Below are 26,857 nucleotides of genomic sequence, written 5' to 3' on the forward strand. Positions count from 1 at the left end.
AAAGTGTTCCTCTGCTTTTCATCCATTGATGGCTGTAGTTCTTTAACATCCCTCACCTCACAGAGCAAAAAGATTTAACAGACAGAACTTCCAACAATGCACATTTTTGTAACAGAGCTGGAACTGTCAGCCTAGGTTGAGCATTCAAGCCTTTGGGATGGGACTTGAACATATTTTTGAATTTCTTTTACTGTCTCTGAGCAGGTCTCATTCAAAATTCTCTCTTAACCCCAGGTTTGTTTGGGAAATCTGATCTCTCTTCACTTCCATGTAAAATATACACCAACCCAACAGCATATTTTGCATTTCAGTGTGTGCACACATGGTAAAACAGCTTATAAATCTGACCCAGATACAAGGAGCAGGAACTTCAAGTATGAAAGATCAGAGAAAATCAAACTGTTCAACAAAGAACAGGGAAAGTTCAATGGAGTTTAATACTAGTGTTTAAAGATTATGAAATGCTTTAATAAAGTCAATAAGGAAACGCTGCATCAAGTGGCAAAAATTACCAGAAATCACAGATTTAAGCCACACAAACCAGAGAGGAAATCAAGAAGCATTTCTTTTATGTCATAAGTTGTTGTGATCTGGAATGTACTGCTTGAAAGGGGGTGAAAGTGAATTCAAAAATAGTTCCAAAACAGAATTTGATAAATATCTGAAAAGGAGAGAAAAAAAAATGCAAGGTTATGGGATACAGCAGGCAGAGGGACTGTTTGGTAAGCTCTGTCAAAGAGCCAGCAAAGGAACAATGGAGTAAATGGCCGCTCCTGCACCGTAACATTCCATGTGGATATAATTTAGGAAAGGGATAAAACTTCTTTAATACAATACCGGTTTGAGCAACAAATGCACAAATGAAGACATTCACTTTATACAGTCATTGATGTAAGTCACTTGTGTGCCTCCCCCTCAGTTTCCTGAGCTAACCAGCCTGACATCTCTGCCATGTGCTGTAGGTTGTTTTGTAACCTGACAATCTCACCAGCTTGTCAAACCATTACAGAAGTACTGTCATCACTAAACATGCGTGATCACAGTTAATTACAATTCAGAGCAGAGAGCAGCAGCAAATGTTCATTAATTACAGGAAACACCTCATTTAAATTTTATGGAAATTTACACCAGAACTTATTTTGTTCAATATGTAAATGCACCTACTAGAGAGGAGCAATATTTGATCTGTTGGGAAATAAGACAGGGCAAGTGACTGAGGTGTCAGTGATATAGCACTATGGGGCAAATGGTCTTAATTGTATTAGTTTTAAAATAGCTGTGGAAAAGGATAGAACTGATCAAGAAGTTAACGTTGGAGGGTGGCTATTTGCAGGTAAAGGTTGGGAAGTGAAAGGACTTTAAGAATGAGATGAGAGTTCAGAGACAATATGTTCCTGTTAATGGTAAGGGCAAGGCTGGTAGGTGCAGGGAATGCTGGATGACTAGAGCAATTGAGGCTAAAGAGAAAAGGAGGTATTTATGAGGTACAGACAGCTGGGATCAAGTGAATGCTTCGAAGAGTATAAGGGCTGTATGAGTATACTTCAGACGGAAATCAGGAGGGCAAAGGACATAAGCTAACTTTGACAACTAGAATTGAGGAGAATCCAAAGAGATTCTATAAATGCATTAGGGACAAAAGAGCAACTAGGGAGAGAATAAGGCTCTTAAAGATCAACGAGGCCATCGATGTGTGGCACCATAGGAGATGGATGAGATATTAGATGAGTATTTTTGGTCAGTATTTACTGTGGAGAAGGACATGGAAAGTAGAGAACTTGGGGAAATAAATAGTGATAGCTTGAAAAGTGTCCATATAATGGAAGAGGAGGTGCTCGAGGTCTTAAAACGCATCAAGGTAGATAAATCCCCAGGACCTGATCAGGTGTTTCCCAGAATCTTGCAGGAAGCTAGGGAAGAGATTGCTAGGTCCCTTGCTGAGATATTTGTATCATCGACAGCCATGGGTGAGGCACTAGAACTCTGGAGTTTGGCTAATGTGCTGTTATTATTTAAGAAAGGCTGTAAGGAAAAGTCAGAGAACGATATACTGGTGAGCCTTATGCCTGGAGCGAATAAGCTGTTGGAGGGGATTCTGAGGGATTGGATTTACACGTATTTGGAAAGACAGGTACTGATTATGGAGAGTCATCATGGCTTCGTGGATGGGAAATTGTGTCTCATTAACATGATTGAGCATTTTCAAGCGCTGACAAAGATGACTGATGAAGGCAGAGCAGTGGACATACTCTATAAGGACTTCAGCAAAGCATTCAAAAAGATTCCACATGGCAGACTGGTTAGTAAGGTTAGATCACATAGGATCCACGGGGAGCTAGCTAACTGGATACAAAATTGGGTTGAAGGTAGTTGGTGTAAGGTGGTGGTGGAGGAATGTTTTTTGGACTGGAGGTCTGTGACCAGTAGTGTGCCACAAGGATCATTGCTGGGTCCACTGTTTTGTATTTTATATATATAAATAAATGACGTGGATGTGGAGGCATGGTTAATACGTTTGTAGATGACACCAGTGAAGTGCAGTGGACAGTGAAGACCATTAACTCCATAAACAATGGGACCTTGATTAGATGGGCCAATGGGCCAAGGAGTTGCAGATGGAGTTTAATTCATGTAAGTTGGTGTTGCTGCACTTTGGTCAGGCAAACTAGCACAGGACATGTACAGTAAATGGTACTGACCTATGGAGTGTTGCCAAATAAAGAGGCTGAGGGGTGCAAGTGTATAATTCCTTGAGAGTGGAGTTGCAGTGAGACTGGGTGGTGAAGACGATATTTGGCACACTTGCCTTGGGAAGTCATATTGTGGCTTTACAGGACATTGGTGAGGTCATTTTTAGAATACTGCCCTTCTAAAGCAAGGATGTTGTTAAATTTGCAATAACACAGAAAAGATGTACAAAATGTTGCCAGAAATGGAGGGTTTGCACTTTTGGGAGAGGCTGAATAGGCTGCAGCTTTTTTCTCTGGAGTGGCTGAAACTGAGGGGTGACCTCAGGAGGTTTATAAAATCATGAGGGGCATGGAAAGGATAAATTGCCAATCTAGGGTGGGGGAATTTAAAACTAGAAGACATAGGTTTCAGGTGAGAGGGGAAAGATATGCAAAGGAGCTGAGGGGCAGCGTTTTCACACAGAGGGTGGTGCGTGTCTGGAAAAAGCTGCCAGAGGAAGTGGTAGATGTGAGTACCATTACAACATTTAAAAGACATCTGGATGGGTATATGAATAGGAAGGGTATAGAGGGATTTGGACTAGAGGCGACGAGGTCAGACTGGTATGTCTTGCCGGCGAGAATAAGTTGGACTGCAGGGTTTGTTTCCATGTTGTATAACTAGAACTCTATGACTTCAGTGACTGAGAACATATACCATAATGGTTTCCTTGAATTAATTCAATAAATAACACTATTAAGATGTAACCCACTTCAGAATTCATAAGAATACCAAGAACTTCTCTATCTTCCCTTGGAGAACTCACTTCTCTCATAAGATATTCCTCCTGTTGATTATAAATTGTTACCAGTCAGACAGAGATGGGCAACAGCACACTCCAGAAAAGTAAAGCAATGAAATCTCCTGCTCAAAGTCCTCAATTCTTTACACAACAGTCACAGTCTAATTCCTATTGTTTACACTGCCAGTCACAATGCAGTGGTAGTTCTTTTGCCTCTGTGTTGCAAAGTGATGGACTTGAGTCATACTCCGGAGACTGGGACAGAAAATTCATGTTGAGGCTCTAAATGCGACACTAAATATGAATGCTGCACTGTCAGAGGATTGCATAGGAGTGCCGCACCATCAGTGCTGAGGGAGTGCTACATCATCACAGGGGCAGTCATCAGAGTACACTGCACAGCTGGAGATGCCATTTTTTTGGAGAGCTTTTAAATCAAGGTTCTGACCATCCTTTTGGACAGGCATAAAATATTCCATGACATTATCTGAAGAAGGGCAAAGGATTGTCTTCTGCTATCCTAACCAATAATCTCTCAACCAAAATCACACAAGCAGATTTTCCAGCCATTATCATATACCTGTTTGTTGGAGCACCTAATGCATAAATTGACCATCAAGTTTTCTACATTTTTGAAGTGGGGCTTACAGTAATAAAGTACTTCATTGGGTGCAAAGCATTTTAGCATATCTTAAGTGATGACAGATGCTATAGAAAGGAGTGTCTTCCCCCCCCCCCCCCCCGCCAATCAGAAACAGGCAATTCCCTCTCTCTAAGAAAGAGAGAGTGTTACCTCTGGAATATCTAACAGGTGAAAGCGGATCATTGACCCAGGAGAAAAGAAAAGGAAGCTGCTGCTCTCCTCAAACTGAAGAAGGTTATTATTGAAGAGGAATCCGTCTCTCCTTTCATCAACTGTGACAGAAAGAAGAAAAGATAAATTTTTTAGATTGTAAGCAATGTAGATAGAATTCTGGAGTATGGGTTATTCCTTGAATATCATTGCACTCAATACGAAACACTCCTCTTCTACAGTACGCAATGTCAAATACTCCCCAGTACAAACCCTGGGTTATTTTCTGTGATGTTGAATGGTTAGGACTCAAATCTAGATCACCCCCTGAGATGTACTACATAAAACTATCGTCACAACTGACCCCAAATCACCTCTTACTGTGTGTAATAACAAACAAAACATTGCACACTGAAAAATATAATGCAATACAACTGTGATTTGTCACACAGCCAGGTTTAGAAGTCATTTGGATGACTGAGAAAACTGCTTCAACATAATTTTGAATCATTTCAATCTTAGCAGAGACTCGATTGGCTCACCAGCACCACTATTAGTTGATAGTTATTATAATGCTGTTGATGGGAGTGTACTGTGTGTCAATTGGTTGCCAGTGACTACACTTCAAAATTATTTCATTGGCTCTAAGACAATTTGGGGGATTCTGAGAACAAAACCAGGTCTTTCTCTTTTTTTGTTAAATACTAACTGGCAATCAGAACCCTCCCTCCTGGAAGTTCTATTTCATGGCCTCCAATTGCCCAAATCCCACAGTCCCGCTATTGATCACCCAAGCCATCCATTCTATGATTTCCCCATAACAAATCTAAAAGTAAATAGACTAAGTTGCTCAAATAGAGGATTCTTAAATATCAGCCAAATTTTGCCAATGTCCGATTTTTTTTTTTTACAACTAATATACCGAGCTATTCAAAGAAAATTTTAAAGAGTCGATTTTCTTTCTGCATCCTGCTTGCTGCAGAAATTGCATATGAACGAAAGCCTTTCAGCCTCCAAGCAATGTGGTGCCATTCAATTAGATGGCTGACCTGCATCTCAAGTCTTTCATATTCTTAGCCAATAAAAATCTAAGTCACAATTTTGAAATGTTTAGTTGATTCAACCCCCTCCCCAATTTGCTACCACCATGCCCCATGCATTTTTTAGGGGCAGAGAGCTCTAGACTTCCACTGACTTGTGTGAAGAAGTGCTTTCTGAAATCATCCCCGAATAGCCTGGCTTGAACCCAGTTGATCTGAACATTTCCAACAGAAAATGCTGTTTTTCTTGATCCAGAAAGGTAGATTTTATTTCTAAAGTGTCTTTCACAACTTCAAGATGTCATATCACACAAATAGTCAAAGTACTTAAGAAGCAAAGTAATTATTGTAATAAAAACTGAAAGAACTGCGGATGCTGTAAATCCAAAACAAAAACAGAAGTTGCTAGAAAAGCACAGCAGGTTTGGCAGCATCTGTGAAGAGAAATCAAAGTTAACGTTTTGGGTGAGGACCCAAAAATGGAGGACCCAAAACATTAACTTTGATTTCTCTTCACAGATGCTGCCAAACCTGCTGAGGTTTGCCAGTAACTTCTGTTTTTAGTTCATAATTACTGTAAAGTCAATAATAAGAAGCCAATATGTGCACACCCATCTCCAACGAATAGAAATGTGATAATGGCCACGTAGTCTGTTTTCCATTATGTTAACTGAGAGACCAAGCATTGACCAGAGTAACTCTCCTGACCTTGTTTAAAAACAGCATAACAAAAATCTTTTACATTCACCTGGAATGACAGATGATACATCGGTTTCAAGCCTGACCAAAAAAAGCAGCGCCTTCTACACTGCAGCAGTCCCTCAGGAGAGCACGAGAGTGTCACAGAGACTTTTGTGCTCATGTCTTTCTGGATGGTGCTTGCACCCACAACCATCTAATTCAGAGGCAAGAGTGCTGCTCAGTGAGGCACAACTGTCACATTAGCATTCTATCACACCTCTCAGAAGCTAAGACCAGAATTTGCAATGTGATTGGTACTCAATGAGGGAGCTGCACTGCTACAATGATGGAGCTGCAAATGCTCACCAAAAGACCGACATCACCAGTATACTGTCTATTTAATGTGGAGCAGATATGACATGACATGAGTAGAATCCTTCTCCTTTTAGCAGCTGATGTTTTAATAGCCTTTGAATTCAAACAATCAAAAAAATAAAAGGCAAATGACCCCTTAACAATAACAGTCTGTGGAACAATTACTGTGGCCACAGGGTCTAGTGCGCACGCCATATTTTGCAGGTTGCTCATAAAATAGGTTCTGCTTCACAGTCAATTGGTCATTAAGTTTATGACCCCATAAACCTTTTCATCATAATTGTGAGGAAGTCAGAACATGATTTTTTTTAAATGCTCCAAAAAAAGGTACAAGAAGTTAAGTGATTATATGTGACAGACATTAATGTGTCTTAATAAGTGCCTGGCAGAAATTTAATTTCAGGAGTTTATCATTTTGACTGAGGATATTTTAAATACTTACAAACACAGAAATGATTTTAGTTCTGAAAGGGAGGATATCTTTTCCACATCACCCTCAAAATTATAAATGATCACATTTATTGCAAAAGATTAGAAGCTGTGTGGTGTGCTCACTTATTTCAACATCACAAATAAGATTTTCTATTAACAATTTGACCAAAATAAGAATGCACTTCAGATATCTACTCCCATATGTTCTGTAATCAGCAGCTCTTGATATCAATACTGACTAATTTCTGGCAATAATTACCAACTGAATAATAATGAATAGCATCCCAAAACACTCATGTCGAAAAAGAAAGAGTAGAAAGTGGACCTTGAACCACAAGAGAAATTTTTTAAATGTTGGTTGGAAGAGTGGCGTTTTATGAATGGAGTTCAACAGCGAGGGAGTGGAGATGTAGAGTAAATGGCAGCATTTGAGGCAAAAGGACTGAAGGTATGATCGCCAATATGGAAACTAACAAGGCGGCAAGGCAGAAGTTGGTAGGAGGGTCAACAATCCAAGGTCACAAATGTAAGATCATTAAAGAAACAGAGAGGAAATAAAGGTAATTCATTTTTAGTGGAGTAAATTGTCATAATCTTACATGTGCTGCCTGAAAGGTGGTGAAAACAAATTCTAAAAGGAAATTGGATGAATACTTGAAAGGGAGAAAATTACTGTGTTATAGGGAATGATAAAAATGTAGTTGGAGTGAATGGATAAATCTTGAACATAGACCACACAGACATGATGGGCCAAATGGCTTCTTTTCGTGCCTGTGATGCTCGAGATAACTGAAAGACACATAATGATGTAAACATCTCTCTTGATAACATTAATGCTTAATTGGCAATAGTAGATACCTTTTTAATAGACATAATAACAGCAGTAGGCCCTAGAATACAGACAAGAGATAAACTCAAGATTGTTTGCACCTAAGAAGCTGCACTATTATTTCATTGTTGTTCTGATTTAAAAGGGCACTGTCACCTCAGCAGGATCATTCTCAAGGGTTCAAGTTTTCAAATGATTTGCATTGAAAAATGTAGCAATAGAGTACTTTTGCATGAAGGAAAAAAAATACATGGGCTAGATTTTGCTACAAAAGGTGGATAATTAGAGCACAGAAATCAACATTTCACATTTGCCTTAGTCTCACCAGACCACAGGGCTGCTCTGATTAGAGAGGGATGGTTGGTGGTGATTTAACCTGAGGGTCACCAGATCTTAGGCAAGGGAAGAGGTTGCAACACCCATGGTAACATCAGCTGGTGCAGGAATTGAACCTATGCTGTTAGCATCACTGCACATCATAAACCAACTATCCAGCCAACTGAGCTAAACCTTGCCAGCTTTGGATTCTTCTCTCGGATGAGAATCACATTTCCCTTAACCTACCATTAAAAAATCTGACAGAAACAGGTGCAGGTAGAGGAGGACATAACTCCTCAGAGTAATTACTCTTTGCCATTTTGACACTTGTAAAATGGGTTAAATGTTTACCTCAACAAATACACATTGGTGAATTGAATAATTTCTTCAATAACCATCCCATTCTACACATACCCAAGATACATGTATTACATTACAATCTCAATAGCCACATGCATGAAAAAAAACCACGCGATAATGTGAAACCCTGGCACGTTAGGCAGTTGTCAGCATGTACTGAGCCTGTGTCCATTCTCCCAACAACATCCAAATGACATTTCCCTAATCCATGCAGCCCCACACTGTAAAGACAGCAAGCCTTGCGTGTTGGTTTTGCTCAGCTAACAATATGGCTCACTGAGACAGGACTACCATTTTCAAACAAAGTTGGGCCACAACAAGTTGTAATTCTGAATACACCCCAATTCACATGTTCCAAAAGCAAGGTTTGCTGTGACTCATTGTTTTTAAATCAGTACAGCATCAGCAACTTACATAGGGAGAGGGAGAGCTTCCCTTAAATTGTACACTACTACAGGTTATTGCAATTGCTCAATAAATTCCCAACAGAAAGTTAGGTGTGGTACATAACCATGTAATAATGAGACTTTCAAGCTTTCGAAAAGGCGAATATGTTTCTACAATGCTGTTAAACCTCTGTGTCCCAGAAATAGAATATTGTAAACAGTTGAATCTCATTCCTGTGTATCAAAAATTGTTGAGTTTTTTTATCTTGATTTTCCTATTTTTTAAAAAAAAACTCTTTCCTAAACTAATACTTCATTCTGGATCCTTATTTATCTGCGAGTTGCCACAGATCAATCTTGCTTTCAATGATTCCTCTTTCTTTCTCACTCGTTAAACTTCTTGGGTTTAAGTGGTTCACAGAGGTCCCCAAATGCCACACATGGTTCTTGTGCGCCATTATCATCTCCCACTCCCATCAAGGTAAAGGGCCGAAGGGGGTCAGAAAATCTAACACGGTATGTCCCGAGCTGACCCACTCCAGGAAATTTTGGACTAGGAAATTCTCATATTTTGCTTGTGGTTAAACAAAATAAAATGTTTTTTTAAAAAAAAAACTATTTGCACATTAGTTACGCATTGTGGCTACACGTAAAGTTAGTTATCTTCCTACCCAGGTAAGTGGCCAATTCCATGCTGGATACGTGAAAAATGTCATCCCAGGGCATAGTGACTGGCTGCCGCCCATGGCCGAATAGCTGGCGGTCAGGTGAAAAATGCGACCCTGGGGAAGAGGTGGTAAGGAGAGCAGGGAAGGGAAAGGAAGGGGTCGGAGGATTGGAAATCGCAATTATAATTTGGGAGCGAGAAAATGCAGCAAATTAAGAATCCAAACAGCGTCCCTTACTGAACAAAAAAAAACTTACTGAAGCTGGTATTTCATTTACACAGAACGACAGGGAACGACACTACAGCAACACGCTTTTAGGCAAAAAAAAAATAATGTATTTTGCAAAATACAATTTGGGGCACAATTTCATTGAAACTGTTTCACTGCAAACTGACATAGTTCACAACACATCCATGTCTCGTCAATCCAAGTTCAAACTTTCTGCCCCAAAGCCAACATTTATCTATCGAGTAAGCCCCTTATTTATTCAACAATGCATCTGATAAATAATTGAACGTTACTCATTCAAAGCAGAGCTCTTAAAATGCTTCATATACTTTTTCAATTTCGCTCTCTTATTGCCTTCTTTCCAAAGAGGGTGAGAGAGAGAGAGTGAGAGAGAAAGGGAGAGAAAAAGAGAAGGAATGAGGGAGTATTCCGGTAACATACAGTACCATGAGCTGCAGAGGCCTCCCAGACAGTTGTACACAGTTAACAGATCACTCGCGGCCTGTAGCAGACTGCAAAAACAGCTTTAGGCTTTCTGGCATTTTGACAAACAGGCAACTCTGCTCCACTCTGGCACATTCCTTCTCCCTACCTCCCAGCCCCTTGCATGCAGATCGTCATATTTCCTTCAACAGTTAATTGTCTCAACTGCGAGATTTTAAACAGCCACTGTTAAGCAATGTGAAATCCTCCTAAAGTGACTGTCACAGCAAATCAGTCTCTTGCACCAGTGGTAACATTTTCCAAGGAAGTATTCTGCTGGCAGTTCCTGAACTGTCTTCCCCCCCACCTCCCCTTCGTCCCTCGAGAACTGAGCGCACTTGTGGCAATAAAACATTCATGCGACTTGGAATCTTAACACAATGCCATTTCCCTAGTTTAACCTGAATGGAATGCAGTAAGTCACAACAGACTACATCATCCTGCTATCAAACATTGCCAAGGAACCTCTGCACTGTGCTCATTCAGACCAGAAGAGCAATTCGCAGGAATACCAGCGAGAAAGCATTCCTTCCTCCATTGACCTCCCGGAGCTACAGTGAGCTGCTTTCTCTGAACTCTGTTCTGCTTCAGGATTGTGACAGGATTGTGATATATGTGTCACTTACACACAGACTTCATTACTGCAGACAGAAGTTATGAGTCGCGACAGTTCAGAGTGACCAGACTTTAGAACAAGCTGTTGTAGGAAACTACTGTACGAGTTCCTTTCCAGTTAATGTATTAACTCTTCAGGCACCCATTCTCTGTAACTGTTTGTTGTCAATATTTTCCATCATTTTCTGCTCGGAGTGTTCTCCATAGGCTCACATGCTACATCAAGTCAGAAATAAACTAAATCTAGTCACTGAAACCAGGAAGGGTGGAACACCCAAAACATTACATCAAATAAAGATAAAAAGTAAAGTTCTAAATGGACTTAAATTCAGCAGAATAAGGTGGAGAGGTCAACACGTAGATAAACACACAAGCATCAGAAAACACACACATATGCATATGCACAGAATGGCCAAACATTCATGTTACAGGTAGAAATCGACAATTTGTTCACATGAGATTCCGGATTCCAACTGTTTATTTCAAATATGATTTATGTCCTATCAGCCATGCGTACTCTCTGGGGGCTGCAAGAGAAAGTGGAACTTCATTTCAGTGGGTAATATAGGATGTTACAAGAATGCAAAGCACCAGACCTAGATTCAGCTTGCTAGGGGATAGGTTCATTTGAGAGTTGTCCAGAATTGTACTGGGCGGGATTGCCCAGTTCAAAGCAGAATATGGTCTTATCTTCCAAACACAGTCCACAACCATCACCTACCTTCCATTCAAACAGCAACCATCCCATTACTGTGAGCCCACAAGAGGAAAGTTCTGTGAAAGATTACAGGGAAAGGCATGGGCTAATTGGCTAGAGCTTTCTCAAAGCCAGCACAAATGGACCAAATGACCTCATTCTGTGCTGTACAGTTTTATGATACAGATGCCTCTTGATGAAAGACAGGAGAATGCTTCACTTTAACTGTAATTAGTAACATGTTTCCACAAACCTACACTTATGAAATGTGCATTTTCAAAGGAAAAAAAGTGGGAATTCTCTCAAGTGTTTTTGTTAAAACACCAATGCCAGACAGTAACTGGTAAAATTAAACCCACTCTACTGTCAAATGAGAGTTTTAACAAAGACAGTCTATTCTATCCAGAAAATAAAGTAGCTGTCATCTACCCATGAAGAGACTTCAAAAATACAAACTTAAGAGTAAAGAGAATTTTTTAAAAAAACTGTTGGTGTTTCAATTCTTTAAAGGCGAGATATGAAAGAAGGAATGATGATTAAACTTTTTTTAAAAAAGGAAGTTCATTTTTTTCTACTGGACCTTGTGGAAAGATTTGACAATGTATCTTAACTTTCACCGAGAGCAAGTGAAACCACATAGCTCCAAGCATGATGCAAGTGATTGATCCATTCATTCAATATCAAAATATCTCTTCCCCCGTTTCATCCTCACCCTCTCACCTGGCTAGATTTGGACTGGTGAGAGGTAGCAGTTAGTTGAAGATGTCAATAAAGTCCATTGCATCTCCACCAAAAATGGCTGCTCAAAGGCATAGCAGCTGAAAGCATGATTACCAATTGTGCAATAATTAAAATCGAGGATTGTTAAGAGGTCAAAATTAGAAGAGTGCACAGCTGGAGTAGATTTCAGGGAGAGGCAAGCCATAGAAAGATTTGAAAACAAGATGAGAATTTTACTCATAATGAATTGCTTAACTGGAAGCCTATATAGATCAGCAAGCTGAAGGGTAACAGGTGAACCTGTAGTATCCCAAAAGGTTCAAGTCCTTCCTGCGTAGGTAGAGTGTTTCATAACATGCCCAAAATAATTATTAAAATAACTACACTACAAAGTAGCTGTTTTCATAGAATTATCTTAGAATCCCTACAGTGCAGATAGAGGCCATTCAGCCCATAGAGACTGCACTGACCCTCTGAAAGGTATCCGACTCGATAAGCTAGCCTGCTCATCCCTGGACATTACGGGGCAATTTAGCATGGTCAATCTACCTAACCTGCGTATCTTTGAACCCTGGGAGGAAATCAGAGCACGCACTGGAAACCCACATAGACACAGGTAGAACGTGCAAACTCCACATAGACAGCAACCCAAAGCTGAAATCAAATCCAGGTCCCTGGCTGTGTGAGGCAGCAGTTGCTAACTGCTGTGCCACCTGTGTTTTGGATTAGGAAATTGTGGCATGGTGGTTGTATCCCTATCTGCAGCCCAGAAGGTCTGGGTTGAAGTCCCACTAACTTGGAAGGCGTCATAACAAATGTGAATATATTGATTATAAATACGTGCTAAAATTAATACAGGAACTATGACAAGATAAACAGTAGGGGGCACTCGAGGCAACAGGAAGGGAATGGGAAGGGAGACCATTGCATGTGATGTACCATTTGTGATTAGATTGGAAAGAAGGAAATCCCATCTAGTTGGGCAACAGAGGAGTCTAGTTGGAGAAGAATGGTGTTGTTAACCCTGTCAAAAGTTGTAAACAGACGAAGGATGAGAAGCAATAGTTTCTCGTTTTGACAGTGACAGAGGGTGCCATGTGTGACTGATATGTTGTCATTAATGAATTGACTATGTGCTTCAGGAACATTCAAGAGGTTGCTAAAAATGAAGAACTCACGATCACCTAGCGTGGTTGAGATAAATAATGGAGATACATTTAAGGAGAAGCTAAATATGTACATGAGGAATGAAAAACTGAAGGCTACTACGACGATTGAGATTAAGTCAAGGTGGGATGAAGTTCATGTGGAGCATGAAATATGTTGGCTAAGCAATTGATGTTAATTCAATTCCAGTATTCATCACAAAGTGAGCTCTGGAGGTAAACTGCTAACCCCCCAGTGAGAAATACCAAGTAGAAGCTGAGAATCAGAGTATGCACGAGTCCTTTCTCACCTGGTTTTCCTTCCATTTGGAGGAAAAGGTTTGGTGGGTAATTAGTAAAGTGGAAAAACAGAAATGAAATAGGACTAGAAGAGAGAGTGCTAAAATACTTACAAAAAAAACACAGCCAGTGTTCAGCCGATACCAGTTTCTAGTTTGCAGGCCAAGGATTCTGATAGAAACATCATTCACTTTGTTCATATGTGCCTCTCACACCTTTCTAATATTCAGCAGAGATAATTATATTGTCAAAAACATTTCAAAATACACAATTACAGAATTACGAAAATTTATATTACTTTATGTGTTTCATGTTTAGTAAAGCGAGAGTGTCATTGTTGAGAAATAGAATTTGTATCCAATCAAGTTTAATTTGGATTTGAATGTGTTCCCAGAGGTATAATCAGTGCAGTACTTCTATGCTATTCAATCTTCCAATTACTAAGTTACAAAATAAAAATATGATTTTCATTATAAAAGTCACAATTCACTGGGATGACGACAGACCTTCAAGAAAGGATATTTGGCTTGAGCTGATGAACAATGAGCTTTTGGATGTTTTTGGAACTTGTTTTGGTGCCTCTGCTGAACAAGTTCACAAGGTGTTTTAAAGGCATGCAGCAATGCTAACACAATCTTACTGAAATTCAGGCTGATGGCCTGGTTATTTAGGAAATTTTAAGTTCAGATCAAACATCAATCATTCCATGTAGGTTGGATAGAGGCAAAAATTTATGGTGATAATACAATGCCAATAAACGCATTGATAATGTCCTAGGGAGTGTTGGTGAACAAAGGAACCTTGGAGTGCAGGTTCATAGTTCCCTCAAAGTGGAGTCACAGGTAGATAGAATAGTGAAGAAGGCATTTGGTTTGCTTTTCTTTATTGGTCAGAGCATTGGGTAGAGAAGTTGGGAGGTCATATTGTGGCTGCACAAGACACTGGTAAAGCCACTTTTGGAATATTGCATGCAATTCTGCTCTCCCTCCAATCGGAAGAATGTTGTGAAACTTGAAAGGGTTCAGAAAAGATTTATAATGATGCTGCCAGGGTTGGAGAGTTTGAACTATAGGATGAGGCTGAACAGGCTGGGGCTGATTTCCTCAAGCTTTAGAGACTGAGGGGTGACCTTACAGAGGTTCATTTGTACATAGTACATTTGCAACATTTAAAAGGCATCTGAATGGGTATATAAATAGGAAAGGTTTAGAGGGATATGGGCCAAATGCTGGCAAATGGGACTAGATTAGGTTAGGATATCTGGTCCGCATGGATGAATTGGACCGAAGGGTCGGTTTCCGTGCTGTGTGTCTCGATGACTCGATATAAATGTAACTCTTAATTGTTGTAGAAAATGGTATCTACCAAAATGGAACTGAGGCAGAAAAGAGAGAAAGTGAAATGAGAAAAAACAACTTTTTTAAAAATACTATTTAAAATTAAGTTTAATAGAATGAGACCCACAACTACAAAATTTAATTTTCAGGGCCAGAGAGGTTACTTGATAATAATGATAATGATAATAACAATAAAGAATGTCAAAAATTCATTGCATCTGAATGTAACAGCCCTCCTTCTGAAATCCTTAGTGGTTAAATACCACAAATCCACAGAAGTTATGCATTTAAGTGTTGAATCTATTGAAGAGTTATTGTTATAGTGGAATCTGTAAAGGAACAGGTCAACTTGGACGGGAAGATCCAGATTCCCACACTTAACAGCACATGTACAGACCCCAGAGGTTAATGTTAATTATCTCTAAACAATGGCAAATTCTGATAACCTTACCATTATTTAGAAAACAAACTCCAGGCCTCACAATGCAAAATATAATGCACTTTGACAAAATCTAGCTTCGACTTAGTTAATAATTGCTATTACTGCCAAGTATGTTGAAATGTGAACAAAACAAACATGGTTTTACAGAGGAGCCTCGATTATCTGACATTCAATTATCCAAATTTTGGATTATATGGACAAGATTGCAAGGTCCCAACCCTTGGCTAAACTGTGATATTTAACATTCGATTATCCGAACAGTCGATTATTTAAACAAAATACTCCCCACCCGTGTCATTCAGATAAATTGAGGTTCTTCTGTTCACAGAAATGAGCACAACATGCTAAAAGTGAGACGTTTATGCACAAAATATAAATTTTGGCATATTGGCTTAGTGATGAGATAGTGCTTTTGTATGTCCTGGATAATTGAGTGTCCATATCAACAAAAGACTCTGAAACAAGTTTACTAATTGTTTTCTGCACTGTCAACATTGTGAATCACTGTAGTATTAAAATCAAGAAGCAGCCAGTAAGTTCCTGCTGATTTTTCACAGATGAGTATTTTTGACAGAAAGAGAGGCATTCTCAACTCTACCTTCTCTGCCCCATGCCAGCAGAGGATTGCTCATGGGTCTAAGAGTTGGTTTGTTAATAACATTATAAAAAGTTCCACTTTAGCCCATTGCACATAGATAAGTTGCTTATTTCACGGGCAAATAAAACCAGAAATTGTCTATTCAAGATTATTTTAATTGTCTACATTAGCTCATACAATTAACATCTTGAATTTATATAGTACCTTTATCATAGCAATAAAACATTTCAAGACACTTTAAAGGAGCATTAGCAGGCATTATGACAATAAGCCATATAGGGAGCTACGTAAATTATTTTTTCAGGGAAATCTGATGGTCACTCATCAGGCCAGTATTTGTCACTCAACTCAAATGCCCTTGGACTAAGTAGCTTGCTTACCAATCCAGAGGACAGATAAGGGCTCAAATCAAATTTCTGTGAAACTGGAATCACATGGAGGCCACACTAGGTAAGGATTGTTTCCTTATAGAAAATTAGTGAAACAGAAGGGTTTTCGCAGTGACCAATGATAATTTCATCATCATTTCTGAGGCTAGCTGTCAATTTCAAGTCTTTATTCAGTGAATTTAAATTCACAAACTCACATGGTGGAATTTGAATCGGTGTTCCTTGAACATTGGCTTAAACTGCAAGTAAATTTGCTCGCTGAGCTTGTAGGTTCATTTTCAGACGTTTTGTCACCATACCAGGTAACGTTGTCAGTGAGCCTCCGGTGAAGCACTGGTTTTAGTGACCCACGTTCTATTTATGTGCATTGGATTCCTTGGGTTGGTGATGTCAATTCCAGTGGTGATGTCATTTCCTGTTCTTTTTCTCAGACAGCGGTAAATGGAGTCCAAGTCAATGTGTTTGTTGAAAGAGTTCTGGTTGGAATGCCATGATTCTAGGAATCCTTGTGCATGTCTCTTGTGCATATCTCTTGTCTGAGGATGGATATGTTGTCCCCATCGAAGTAGTGTCCTTTCTCATCTGTCTGTAAGGACAAACAAGCAGACAAACACATCCAGAAACACTAAGCACTCTCCCCTACATCAAAGGCATCTCAGAAATGACTGCCAGACTACTCAGACCTCTTGGCATCATGGTAGCCCACAAATCCAGCAACACAGTAAAACAGCAGCTAATGCACTTGAAAGACCCCATACATACAAGAAGCAAAACTAATGTCATTTACAAAATACCTTGCAACACTGTAAAAAACACCACATTGGACAAACAGGCAAAAAACTAGCCACCAGGATACATGAACATCAACTAGCCACAAAAAGACATGACCCACTTTTACTAGTGTCCTTACATACAGATGAGGAAGGACACCACTTTGACTGGGACAACATATCCATCCTAGGGCAGCCAAACAGAGGCACGCATGAAAATTCCTTGAAGCATGGCATTCCATTCCATCAGAACTCTATCAACAAACACATCAACTTGGACCCCATTTACCACCATCTGAGGAAAGGAACAGGAAATGACATCACCACAGGAATGGACATCACCAACCCAAGTAAACCTAAACATATAAATAGACAGCGTGTCACTAACACTAATGCTTCACTGGAGGCTCACTGATGATGTTACCTACTATAGTGACGAAATGTCTCAAAATAAACCTTCCAGCTCAGCGAGCAAAATTACATCCAGAACCTCAACCTAAGCGACAAATCTTCTCAAAACTCATCAGCTTAATAATCTGGATTATCTGTCCTGTGATAGTAACAGTACACTACCATCTCCCCTGAATATTGGGTCAAGTGATCCAAAGCTTTGTCAAAGAGGATGGTTTATAAGAAGCATTCGAAGAAGGAAGAACAGGTAGAGCAGTTCCGAGGGGGACTTCTGGAGTTTATGGCTGAAGGCACCAATGGAATGGTGATGAAAATCAGGGAGGTGCAAGAGAAACAAGGTTGGAGTAAGCCAGACATTTTAGAGGTTCAAAGAATGGATTTTAAGGGCAAAATACCAAGGAATGGAGTAAGTGCAATTGGATAAAAAAAGAAAATTGACCAAAACTGACTGACCCCTTACATACAAGCTGATTCATGCAAAATATCTCCTATGCATGACCAACATCTCACTTGGTGAAGGCTATTGTTATTTAATGAGTGCAATGAAAATGACTTTTCTCCCCCCACACAAGAAGGGTCTTCAACTAAGAAATTAATGAACAAAGGTAATGTTACTTATTGAGGAACACAGAATTGCGGGCTCATTCCCAACACATTATAATGTAAGAACCTTATATTACTGTCACTAAGCAAGGTCACGTACAGCAAAGAGCCTCCTCTGTATATTACAACTGAAGGTCTTGCATCAATTAACGGATAAATTGACTTCATATATTTTTATTACCACTGATGCATCAACAACTAATATGAGAGACAGGATAATGCAGGTCACTGCATAAAATTGCAATGAAAGCGGACTTTAGTGTAATTACACACAACAACTCTCAATTGTTCATCAACGGTTGATGCATCCATCCTTTGCAAAACTGACAACTGTTACACCCCCAGTAAAGGTGGAATGGCTGTTGGAGTTCTCTCATTCGGGGGCAACATAGTCTCTTAGGATTTGCAGCCATCAATACTGATGAGATGTAAAACCTTGCCCCCATCTGTCATGGCCGGTCAATGCTTTAGCTCCTAAAAAAGGCAGCAGCTACAACATAATTCCAGTACCATACGCCCCAATAAACCCTTCTGCACAGGAGCCGAATACAATTTGTTTTCCATCAAGCTTCAACTCTGTCGCAACAAAATCATAAACTACAACCAGGCTCCTCTACACACTAAGCTGTTCTATTGCTTCACTTCAGAACATACAAATTATGAGTGAAACATCTGGCTGCCAGCTGAGTGACATGGTTTTTAAAACTGCTTAGAGAACCCAACCAGAGTAGCATGTCCATATTTCCATTCCTGCCTGATACCCAAGCTAGAAAGTAGCCATGTTCAGTAGGTGCCTGCTCCCTAATTTTATGTTGTGCACATTATCCCCCCCATGCTCCACAATCCTCACCTCCTACAAGTATCAAAAATAATTAAGCAGACAATAGTAATTTCTATCTGCAAATTCATAGCACCTGATCATGTGACATTGTCTCAATTATCTGCTGGTTGCATACCATCTGTTGTTCAAGATGCGGAGGTGCCAGTATTGGTCTGGGGTGGAAAAAGTCGTCATTCACACAATGAGGTTACAGGCCAAGAGGTTTATTTGAAATCATAAGCTTTCAGAGCACTGCCCCTTCATCTGGTGAATTGAAGACAGCACCTAGACACAGACTTTATAACCAGAAAGATCAAAAGGTGATAGAAATACTATGAGTGGAATGTTAACAGGCCAAATAATAGGTCTCTTCAGGTGATCAAAGAGTGTCAGATGGTGCAAGTATCGACAGCTGAATAACAAGTGAAGGGATGATCCATAATCCGATTAATTGAGGCAGAGAGATAATTGCAAAAATGTTAAAATAAGGTGGTGCTGAGACAAACCAAATGACTGGAATAACATGCTAGTTATAAGAGTCACACACCAAAGGTCAAAACCAAGGTAACAAGGAATCCAAAACTGTACAAACTAATTAGAGAGATCATAACAAGTTATTAAGTGGATGGTGCAGAACAGGAGAGTAAGGAAGATTTTATAGAACAATGTGGTGGGGTCACATGTAGCATGATGTGCACCTAAGATCACTACTGAGGCTGTCTTCATGCGTACGGAACTTGGCCATCAGATCCTGTTCAGCTATTCTACGTTGTTGTGTATCATGAAGGCCGGGTTGGAGGATGCTTACCCAAAGGTCAGACGTTGAGTGTCCTTGACCACTGAAATGTTCCCCAACTGGGAGGGAGCATTCCTGTCTGGCGATTGTTGCTCGGCATCCATTCATCTATTGTCTTAGCGATTGTATGGTTCTGGATGTAGGTTTGCTTACTGGAAGGTTCATTTCCAGATGTTTCATCACCCTGCAAGGTAACATCTTCAGTGGGCCTCCACGCGAAGCACTGTATAGGATTCCTGCTTTCTATTTATATGTTTGGGTTTCTTTGGGTTAGTGATGTCATTTCCTGTCATGATGTCATTTCCTGTTCTTTTTCTCAAAAGGAGTGGTAGATGGAGTCCAACTTGATGTGTTTGTTGAAAGAGTTCCAGTTGGAATGCCATGCTTCTAGGAATTCTCGTGCGTGTCTCTGTTTGGCTTATCCTAAGACGGATGTGTTATCCCATTCGAAGTGGTGTCCTTCATTATCTGTATGTAAGGATACGAGTGAGACAGGGCCATGTCATTTTGTGGCTAGTTGGTGTTCATGTATCCTGGTGGCTAGTTGTGCATGGTCTCACCAATATACCATGCCTCCGGGGCACCCTTGCCTGCAGCATAAGAGGTACATTGGCCGAATCATACGAGTACCTGTCGTGCATGCGGTGGGTGGTGTTCCCACGTGTGATGGTAGTATTCAGGTCGATGATCCGGCATGTCTCACAGTGCTTACTGTGTCAGGGTTGTGTGGTGTTGTGGTTGATGTTGCCCTGAAGACTGGGTAGTTTGACAGGACTTCCAACCAATGCTATACATCAGATACATCGATGACATTTTCTTCCTTTGGATTTCTGGTGAGGAATCACTGAAACAACTAGACAACGATATTGACAAGGTTCGTCCCACCATCAGACTTGCCATGGACTACTCTTCAGAACCTGTGTCATTCCTGGGTACAGGGTAGACACCTCAGCATCTCACTCTACCACAAGCCCATGAATAATCTCATGATTCTGCACTTCACTAGCTTTTTTTTTGAAAACATTTTTAGTTAAAAAAAGATTTGAGGGTTTTTTTACAAAATTAATACAAAATAGCATATCCACTTTACAAAATAATAACACCACCGATATAAAATTAAGAGAACTAACTACTAATCTATTCTACAAACTACCAAAACACAAAATAAAATATAGGAAAAAGACTCGATATATATTAAAACAAACACCACAGTATCGTACATTACTAACAATTGCCAAAACAAAATAAATAAATAAATACACATTCAAAATAAAATTATATCAAGTCATAACAAAACCCCTATTTATAAGGGATTCTTCTTCCCGGATGCCCCTGAACCAACAACACCGTCCTCACGGCTAGGCAAAGGCCCTAAACAGTATGGCCGATACATCTGCATTGGTGTCGTTCAAAAAGGGCTGCCATGTTCTATAAACTAATTAAGTTTTTTGGTGCACCATATTTGTAAGGAAGTCCAGGGGGATATATTCCATAACTATCCTATGCCAATTCGAAAGTCTTGGGTATCCAAAAGTCCCCCAGCTTACGAAAATGCTTTTCCTCGCACAAAAGAAAAGGATAGTGAATAGTTTCTTCCCATATACATCTAGAGGAAGGAAATTTGGAAAACCCAAAAGAAGAGACACTAGGTCCAACCCAATCTCCGTTCCCAAAATATTTTCTAAGGCATTCGCTACGCTGTCCCAATATCTACGAATCTTATGGCATGTCCACAAACAATAAGTGAGAGTACCAACTTCTACTTTACATTTAGGGCACATTGGGGATGCTCCTGCCTTGAACTTTGCAAGTTGCTCTGGTGCCATATGAGCCTGATGAAGTATTTTCAATTGGATAGCCTGAGTTCTACTACAGATAGAGGAGATTTTCCTGGCATTTTCCCAGATATCGTCCCACATCTCTAAGGAGATTTCCATCCCTAATTCTTGATTCCAGGTTTTATATAACCATTCCATGTCCTTTGATACTTTATTACCTAGCAAGTGGGAGAGAGTACTGACTAAAGGCGTACACATCAGCTGAAGCACTCTCCTTTCCATATCTGATTTGTATGGATTAGGCATCAATGTGGTCTTTTTTGTATGAAGTCTTGTACTTGAAAATATTGAAAAAGGTCCTTGTTAGGCAACCCGAACTCCTGACGCAACTGTTCGAAGGACATCATGACCTTCCCATCAAACAGATCTCCCAAACAGGAGGTACCACTGGACTCCCAAATTTTGAAGCCAGCATCAGTCAGGCCTGGCTGAATTTCCCGACGTCCCCACTATATGCGTAAAAGGGGAGGTTTTTTGTAAATTTCTCTCATCCTGTCACATCATCCTCCAAGTGTTGATTGTATTTAATACAATTGGATTTTTACAATGATCCGTAATAACTCTCATCTTATCCATAAATAATAGATTGATGAGGGGACATTTTGCTTGGGAAGCCTCAATATCCAACCAGATTGACTGTGCGTCACTGGAGACCCAATCAGCCACATATCATAACAGAGAACTCAGTTGGTACCTCCTGAAACCCAGAAAATTCAGGCCTCCCCTTACTTGTGGCAGCTGCAATTTATCTAATTTAATAAAGGGTCAACTATGACTCCAAATAAAGGAGCCAAGCTGAGCCAACCATAGAGCTGATGCAGCACCTGTCTCAGCAACATCAAAGGGAGTGTTTAATAGGCGAGGTAGAATATTCATCTTAACCAAAGCTATTCTTCCTATCCAGGACATTGGGAGATCTTCCCAGTGTTGGAGGTCCTGCCTTATTTTCTCTAATAAGTGTGTATAATTAGCTTTATATAGCTGACCAAATATCGGGGTAATAAAAATACCTAAATAAACATCCCAAATATGTTAAAGAAGCCATCCCCTCTGGACAATTCCTAGGCATACACACAAAAATACACATTTTAAAAGTTTTTGTAATCATCTCCCTGCCTCATTTAGTCAGATTACAGATTATTCCTTTACTTGTTATTCAGCTGTTAACATTTCACTCACACCATCTGACACTCTTGATCACCTGCAGAGACCTATTATTCGGCGTGTCGACACTCCACTTGCACCATTTCTATGACTATTTGATCTCTCAGGTTATAAAGTTTATGTCTGGATGCTCTTTCCATTACACCTGATGAAGCGGCAACACTCCAAAATCTTATGATTTCAAATAAACCTGTTGGACTACAGCCTGGTGTCATGTCACTTTTGACTTTATTCATTGTTCAAAAGACCACTCACAAAGCATCAGAGAGAGCTTTCAAAGGGTAATCTTAAAAGATTTATGCATCTTCACAATGACATAAACATCTTTCTACAAAAGAAATTAACACCTCCCAGATAAGAAAAATTAGTGCCGAGGAGCACAATAACGTTGGCACCCATGGCCAAGAACAAGCACCATAAATCAGGAATATATGCTGATAAAGGTGGAAGACGCAATCATTCAAGTGCAAATATGGCCAAAGTCTGCTTGTTGAGTCAGCAGCAGTATTCTGTAGAGCAATCCAATTGGTCCCATTCCCCTGCTTTATACTAGTCACCCTGTAAGCTTTATTTAACCCTCAAGTGCAACTTTAATTTCATTTTTTGAAACTTATTCAACCTCCACCACCTTTGTAGACAGTAAAAAAAAAGTGTTCACTCAACATTGGGTTCAGAAACTGAAATAGGAAAAACATTTAAGGGGAAGCAAAAGAGGAAATTAGGACGCCATGAGGCAGCATGAAAAAATATAATGGTTCACATAGAGGGTTAGAGTCAATAAATCACAGAGATGGGATTATTTAGATAGGACATTAAAGTAGGCTTGGGGCATTACCTGATGAAGTGTGGAAACACCAGCACTGGAGAAAGCCATTGAAAATAAAACTATATAGAAGTAGTTGTTGGGAACTTAAACATAGAAAACTACCAGTTAACCTTATCCTGGAAAATCCCACTCTGCACCAATAGTTGTGGAAAAGGTCCCCACAGTACCAGGGACAATATTGCCAAAAGATATGTGTTCATATTTTTACATCTGTCGGACAAAAGAAGACACATTTCATCTTGACCTCAGAAATTCTCCCAAAGCTGGACCATTGGGACTTTCCTCACTTCCCGTTACTGAGGAAGATCGGTCGTTCTATGTCAGGCCATATCAAATTGTGGACATGTAAGGAATAAATTAAAGTCATGGAGTCGTAGAGACGTATAGCACAGAAACAGACCCTTCGGTGCAACCCATCCATGCCGACCAGATATCCCAATCCAATCTAGTCCCAATCAAAATCACTCAAAAGTCAGTTCCTGTAGGGCTTTCTCGATCAGCAAAAGAAAACTGTTACATGGAGCCTTTTGAGTTGTAATTATTATCTCAAGATCCAAAATAATGAAATGACACTCCCATGTGACGTAGAATACCCAATAACATTTATCTTATGGATTGAAAGGCTCAAACTTTTTCATGGCCTAGCACACTGCCCACTAACGATCCAGTGGTGTCCAATAGCAAACAGAATCTTAGCCCAATATTAATCACACATGAGCTCTGCCATGTGAGGGTGTTCTACAAAAGGCATCAAAGCCCACATAACATCTGAATGTGATTAAAGAGATGAGGGAGCGAGCTACAAGTATCAGGTTTGCACTCATATATCACATCTTCAATTCACTTCACAGCCAATCTCTTCTCAAGTCCTCAGCCTGTTTGCAAGAGAAAAGGGTTTCAAGTGGTCTTCAACACTTATCACAGACAGGCCAAGGGAAAGCCCATGGAAATTACCCATCAGATATTCTTTAGCATCACAAGTTTAACATCTAACATTATCTATCCACCAGTAAAGGATTTTAAAAGCAGCAATGCAACAATGACTACAATTTAAAATAAAAACACTTGGTAGTAATGTACCTTGAGACATCTCAAGGTCACAGAGGTATGGAATATGACAGCACAAAAACAGACCCTTCAGCCTTTCATGGTTGTGCTGCTCATCAAGTGCCTATTTATTCTCATCCTATCTCCCGGCACTTGGCTCATAGCCCTTCATCTATGGCTCTTCAAGTATTCATCTATATACTTCTTAAAAGTTGTAATGGTTTCCATCTCTACTTCTTCTCAGGTAGTGAATTCTTGAAAGGCACTATACAAAAGCAAGTCTTTTATGATCTTTTAACTGTGTTATGCAATGTTCCCAAGCAGTATTAGTCTTAAATGTTCTTTGTCTCTTGATTTTGCGCCACTTCTTCAATGCTTAATGAAAGCATCTAGATAGAAAACAAGCAGTATATGCTTGCAGGTGCAACTTGTGAGCTGCTTAAAATAAGGATGGGTTAATGATGTTCAAAGAATCCCTACAGTGTGGAAACAGGTCACTCAGCCCAACAAGTCCACACCAACCCTCCGAAGAGTAACCCAGCTTGACTCACTCCCCTACCCTATTATCCTATATTTACCCCCGACTAATGCCTAACCTATACATCCCTGAACACTATGTGCAATTTAACATCGCCAATTCACCTAATCTGTACATCTTTGGATTGTGGGAGGAAACTGGAGCACCCAGAGGAAACCCACACAGACAAGGGGAGAATGTGCAAACTTCACACAGTTGTCTGAGGCTGGAATGAAAACCAGATCCCTGGTGCTGTGAGGCAGCAGTGCTAACCACTTAGCCACCGAGATTCAACCAGAGCCACTCTGGAAAAGTTTGAGTTCATACAGACCAGTCTGCTGCGATAGGAGGTTGATGCTGAAGGAGCACAGCATCAAATGTACCGGTGACCTGACCTGGAGAACACACCTTACAGGGAACTGATCCCTTCAATGTGGAATAGAACATTAAATTAAAAATATTAAATATTTCAACATCAAAGCAAAAACTGTGACTATAACTTCTAAAGTGTATTCATGACAAAATGTGTGTTTACAAAACCTTTCACAGTAATTGTAATACTGAATAAATGTTGCTTTAAAAGTCTGGAATGTCCATAATGAAGTGGTGGGTGGCTTCAGCAGCACAGACAATGTACTTTCTGTTATAGTAGTTACAGTACAGAAACAGGCCATATGGCCAACTGGTCGACACAAGTCATTATGCTCAACATAAGCCTCCTCCCACTCCCCTTCATCAAACCCCATCAGCATAGCCTGCTGTTCTTTTCTCCTTCATGACCAAAATTAGAGCGAGAGAGAGCTCACGAGAGAGAGAGCGAGCGCGAGAGAGATAGAGCAAGAGAGCGCGCGAGAGAGAGAGAGAGAGGGCGCGAGAGAGAGACAGAGAGAGAGCGCGCACGAGAGAGAGAGAGAGCGCGCGCGAGAGAGAGAGAGCGCGAGAGAGAGAGAGCACGAGAGAGAGAGAGCACGAGAGAGATAGAGCACGAGAGAGATAGAGCACGAGAGAGATAGAGCACGAGAGAGATAGAGCACGAGAGAGATAGAGCACGAGAGAGATAGAGCACGAGAGAGATAGAGCACGAGAGAGATAGAGCACGAGAGAGATAGAGCACGAGAGAGAGAGAGAGCGCGAGAGAGAGAGAGCGCGAGAGAGAGAGAGCGCGAGAGAGAGTGCGAGAGAGAGAGCGCGAGAGAGAGAGCGCGAGAGAGAGAGCGCGAGAGAGAGAGCGCGAGAGAGAGAGCGCGAGAGAGAGATAGTGCGTGAGAGAGAGAAAGAGAGAGAGAGAGAAAGCGAGAGAGAGAGAGAGATAGAGCGAGAGAGAGAGCGAGCGAGCGCGAGAGGGAGAGAGCGAGCGCGCGAGAGAGAGAGAGAACACGAGAGAGAGATAGAGAGCGAGAGAGAGATAGTGCGCAAGAGAGAGAAAGCGCGAGAGAGAGAGAGCGTGAGAGACAGATAGAGCGCAAGAGAGATAGAGCGCAAGAGAGATAGAGCGCAAGAGAGATAGAGCACAAGAGAGATAGAGCGCGAGAGAGAGCGCGCGCGAGAGAGAGATAGAGATAGAACGCGAGATAGAGAGAGCGAGAGAGAGAGAGCGCAAGAGAGAGAGCACGCGCGAGAGCGAGAGCGCGCGAGAGCGAGAGAGAGAGAGAGCGAGACAGAGAGAGAGCGAGACAGAGAGAGAGTGAGACAGAGAGAGAGAGCACGAGAGAGAAAGAGCGCGTAAGAGAGAGAGAGAGCGCGAGCGAGAGAGAGAG

The 26,857-nt window shown here is 40.5% G+C and overlaps 1 protein-coding gene across 18 annotated transcripts in view; it reads right to left on the reverse strand.

Annotated features, from left to right (window-relative positions):
- Positions 1–26,857, reverse strand: part of bnc2 (basonuclin zinc finger protein 2) — a 583,190-nt gene that overhangs the window by 313,751 nt on the left and 242,582 nt on the right. For 2 of the 18 annotated variants that reach the window (XM_072589054.1, XM_072589043.1), the window contains exon 1: positions 10,029–10,318. The exons of 15 other annotated variants lie outside the window; for them this stretch is intronic. In XM_072589054.1, the coding sequence (XP_072445155.1) occupies positions 10,029–10,031 (3 nt within the window). In that variant the 5' untranslated portion in view covers positions 10,032–10,318. Of the gene's footprint in view, positions 1–10,028; positions 10,319–10,691; positions 10,745–26,857 lie in introns of those variants that run through there. One more of the 18 variants, XM_072589056.1, reaches the window with a different exon arrangement.

The sequence above is a fragment of the Chiloscyllium punctatum genome, chromosome 2 (genome assembly GCF_047496795.1).
Source record: "Chiloscyllium punctatum isolate Juve2018m chromosome 2, sChiPun1.3, whole genome shotgun sequence".
Lineage (NCBI taxonomy): Eukaryota > Metazoa > Chordata > Chondrichthyes > Orectolobiformes > Hemiscylliidae > Chiloscyllium > Chiloscyllium punctatum.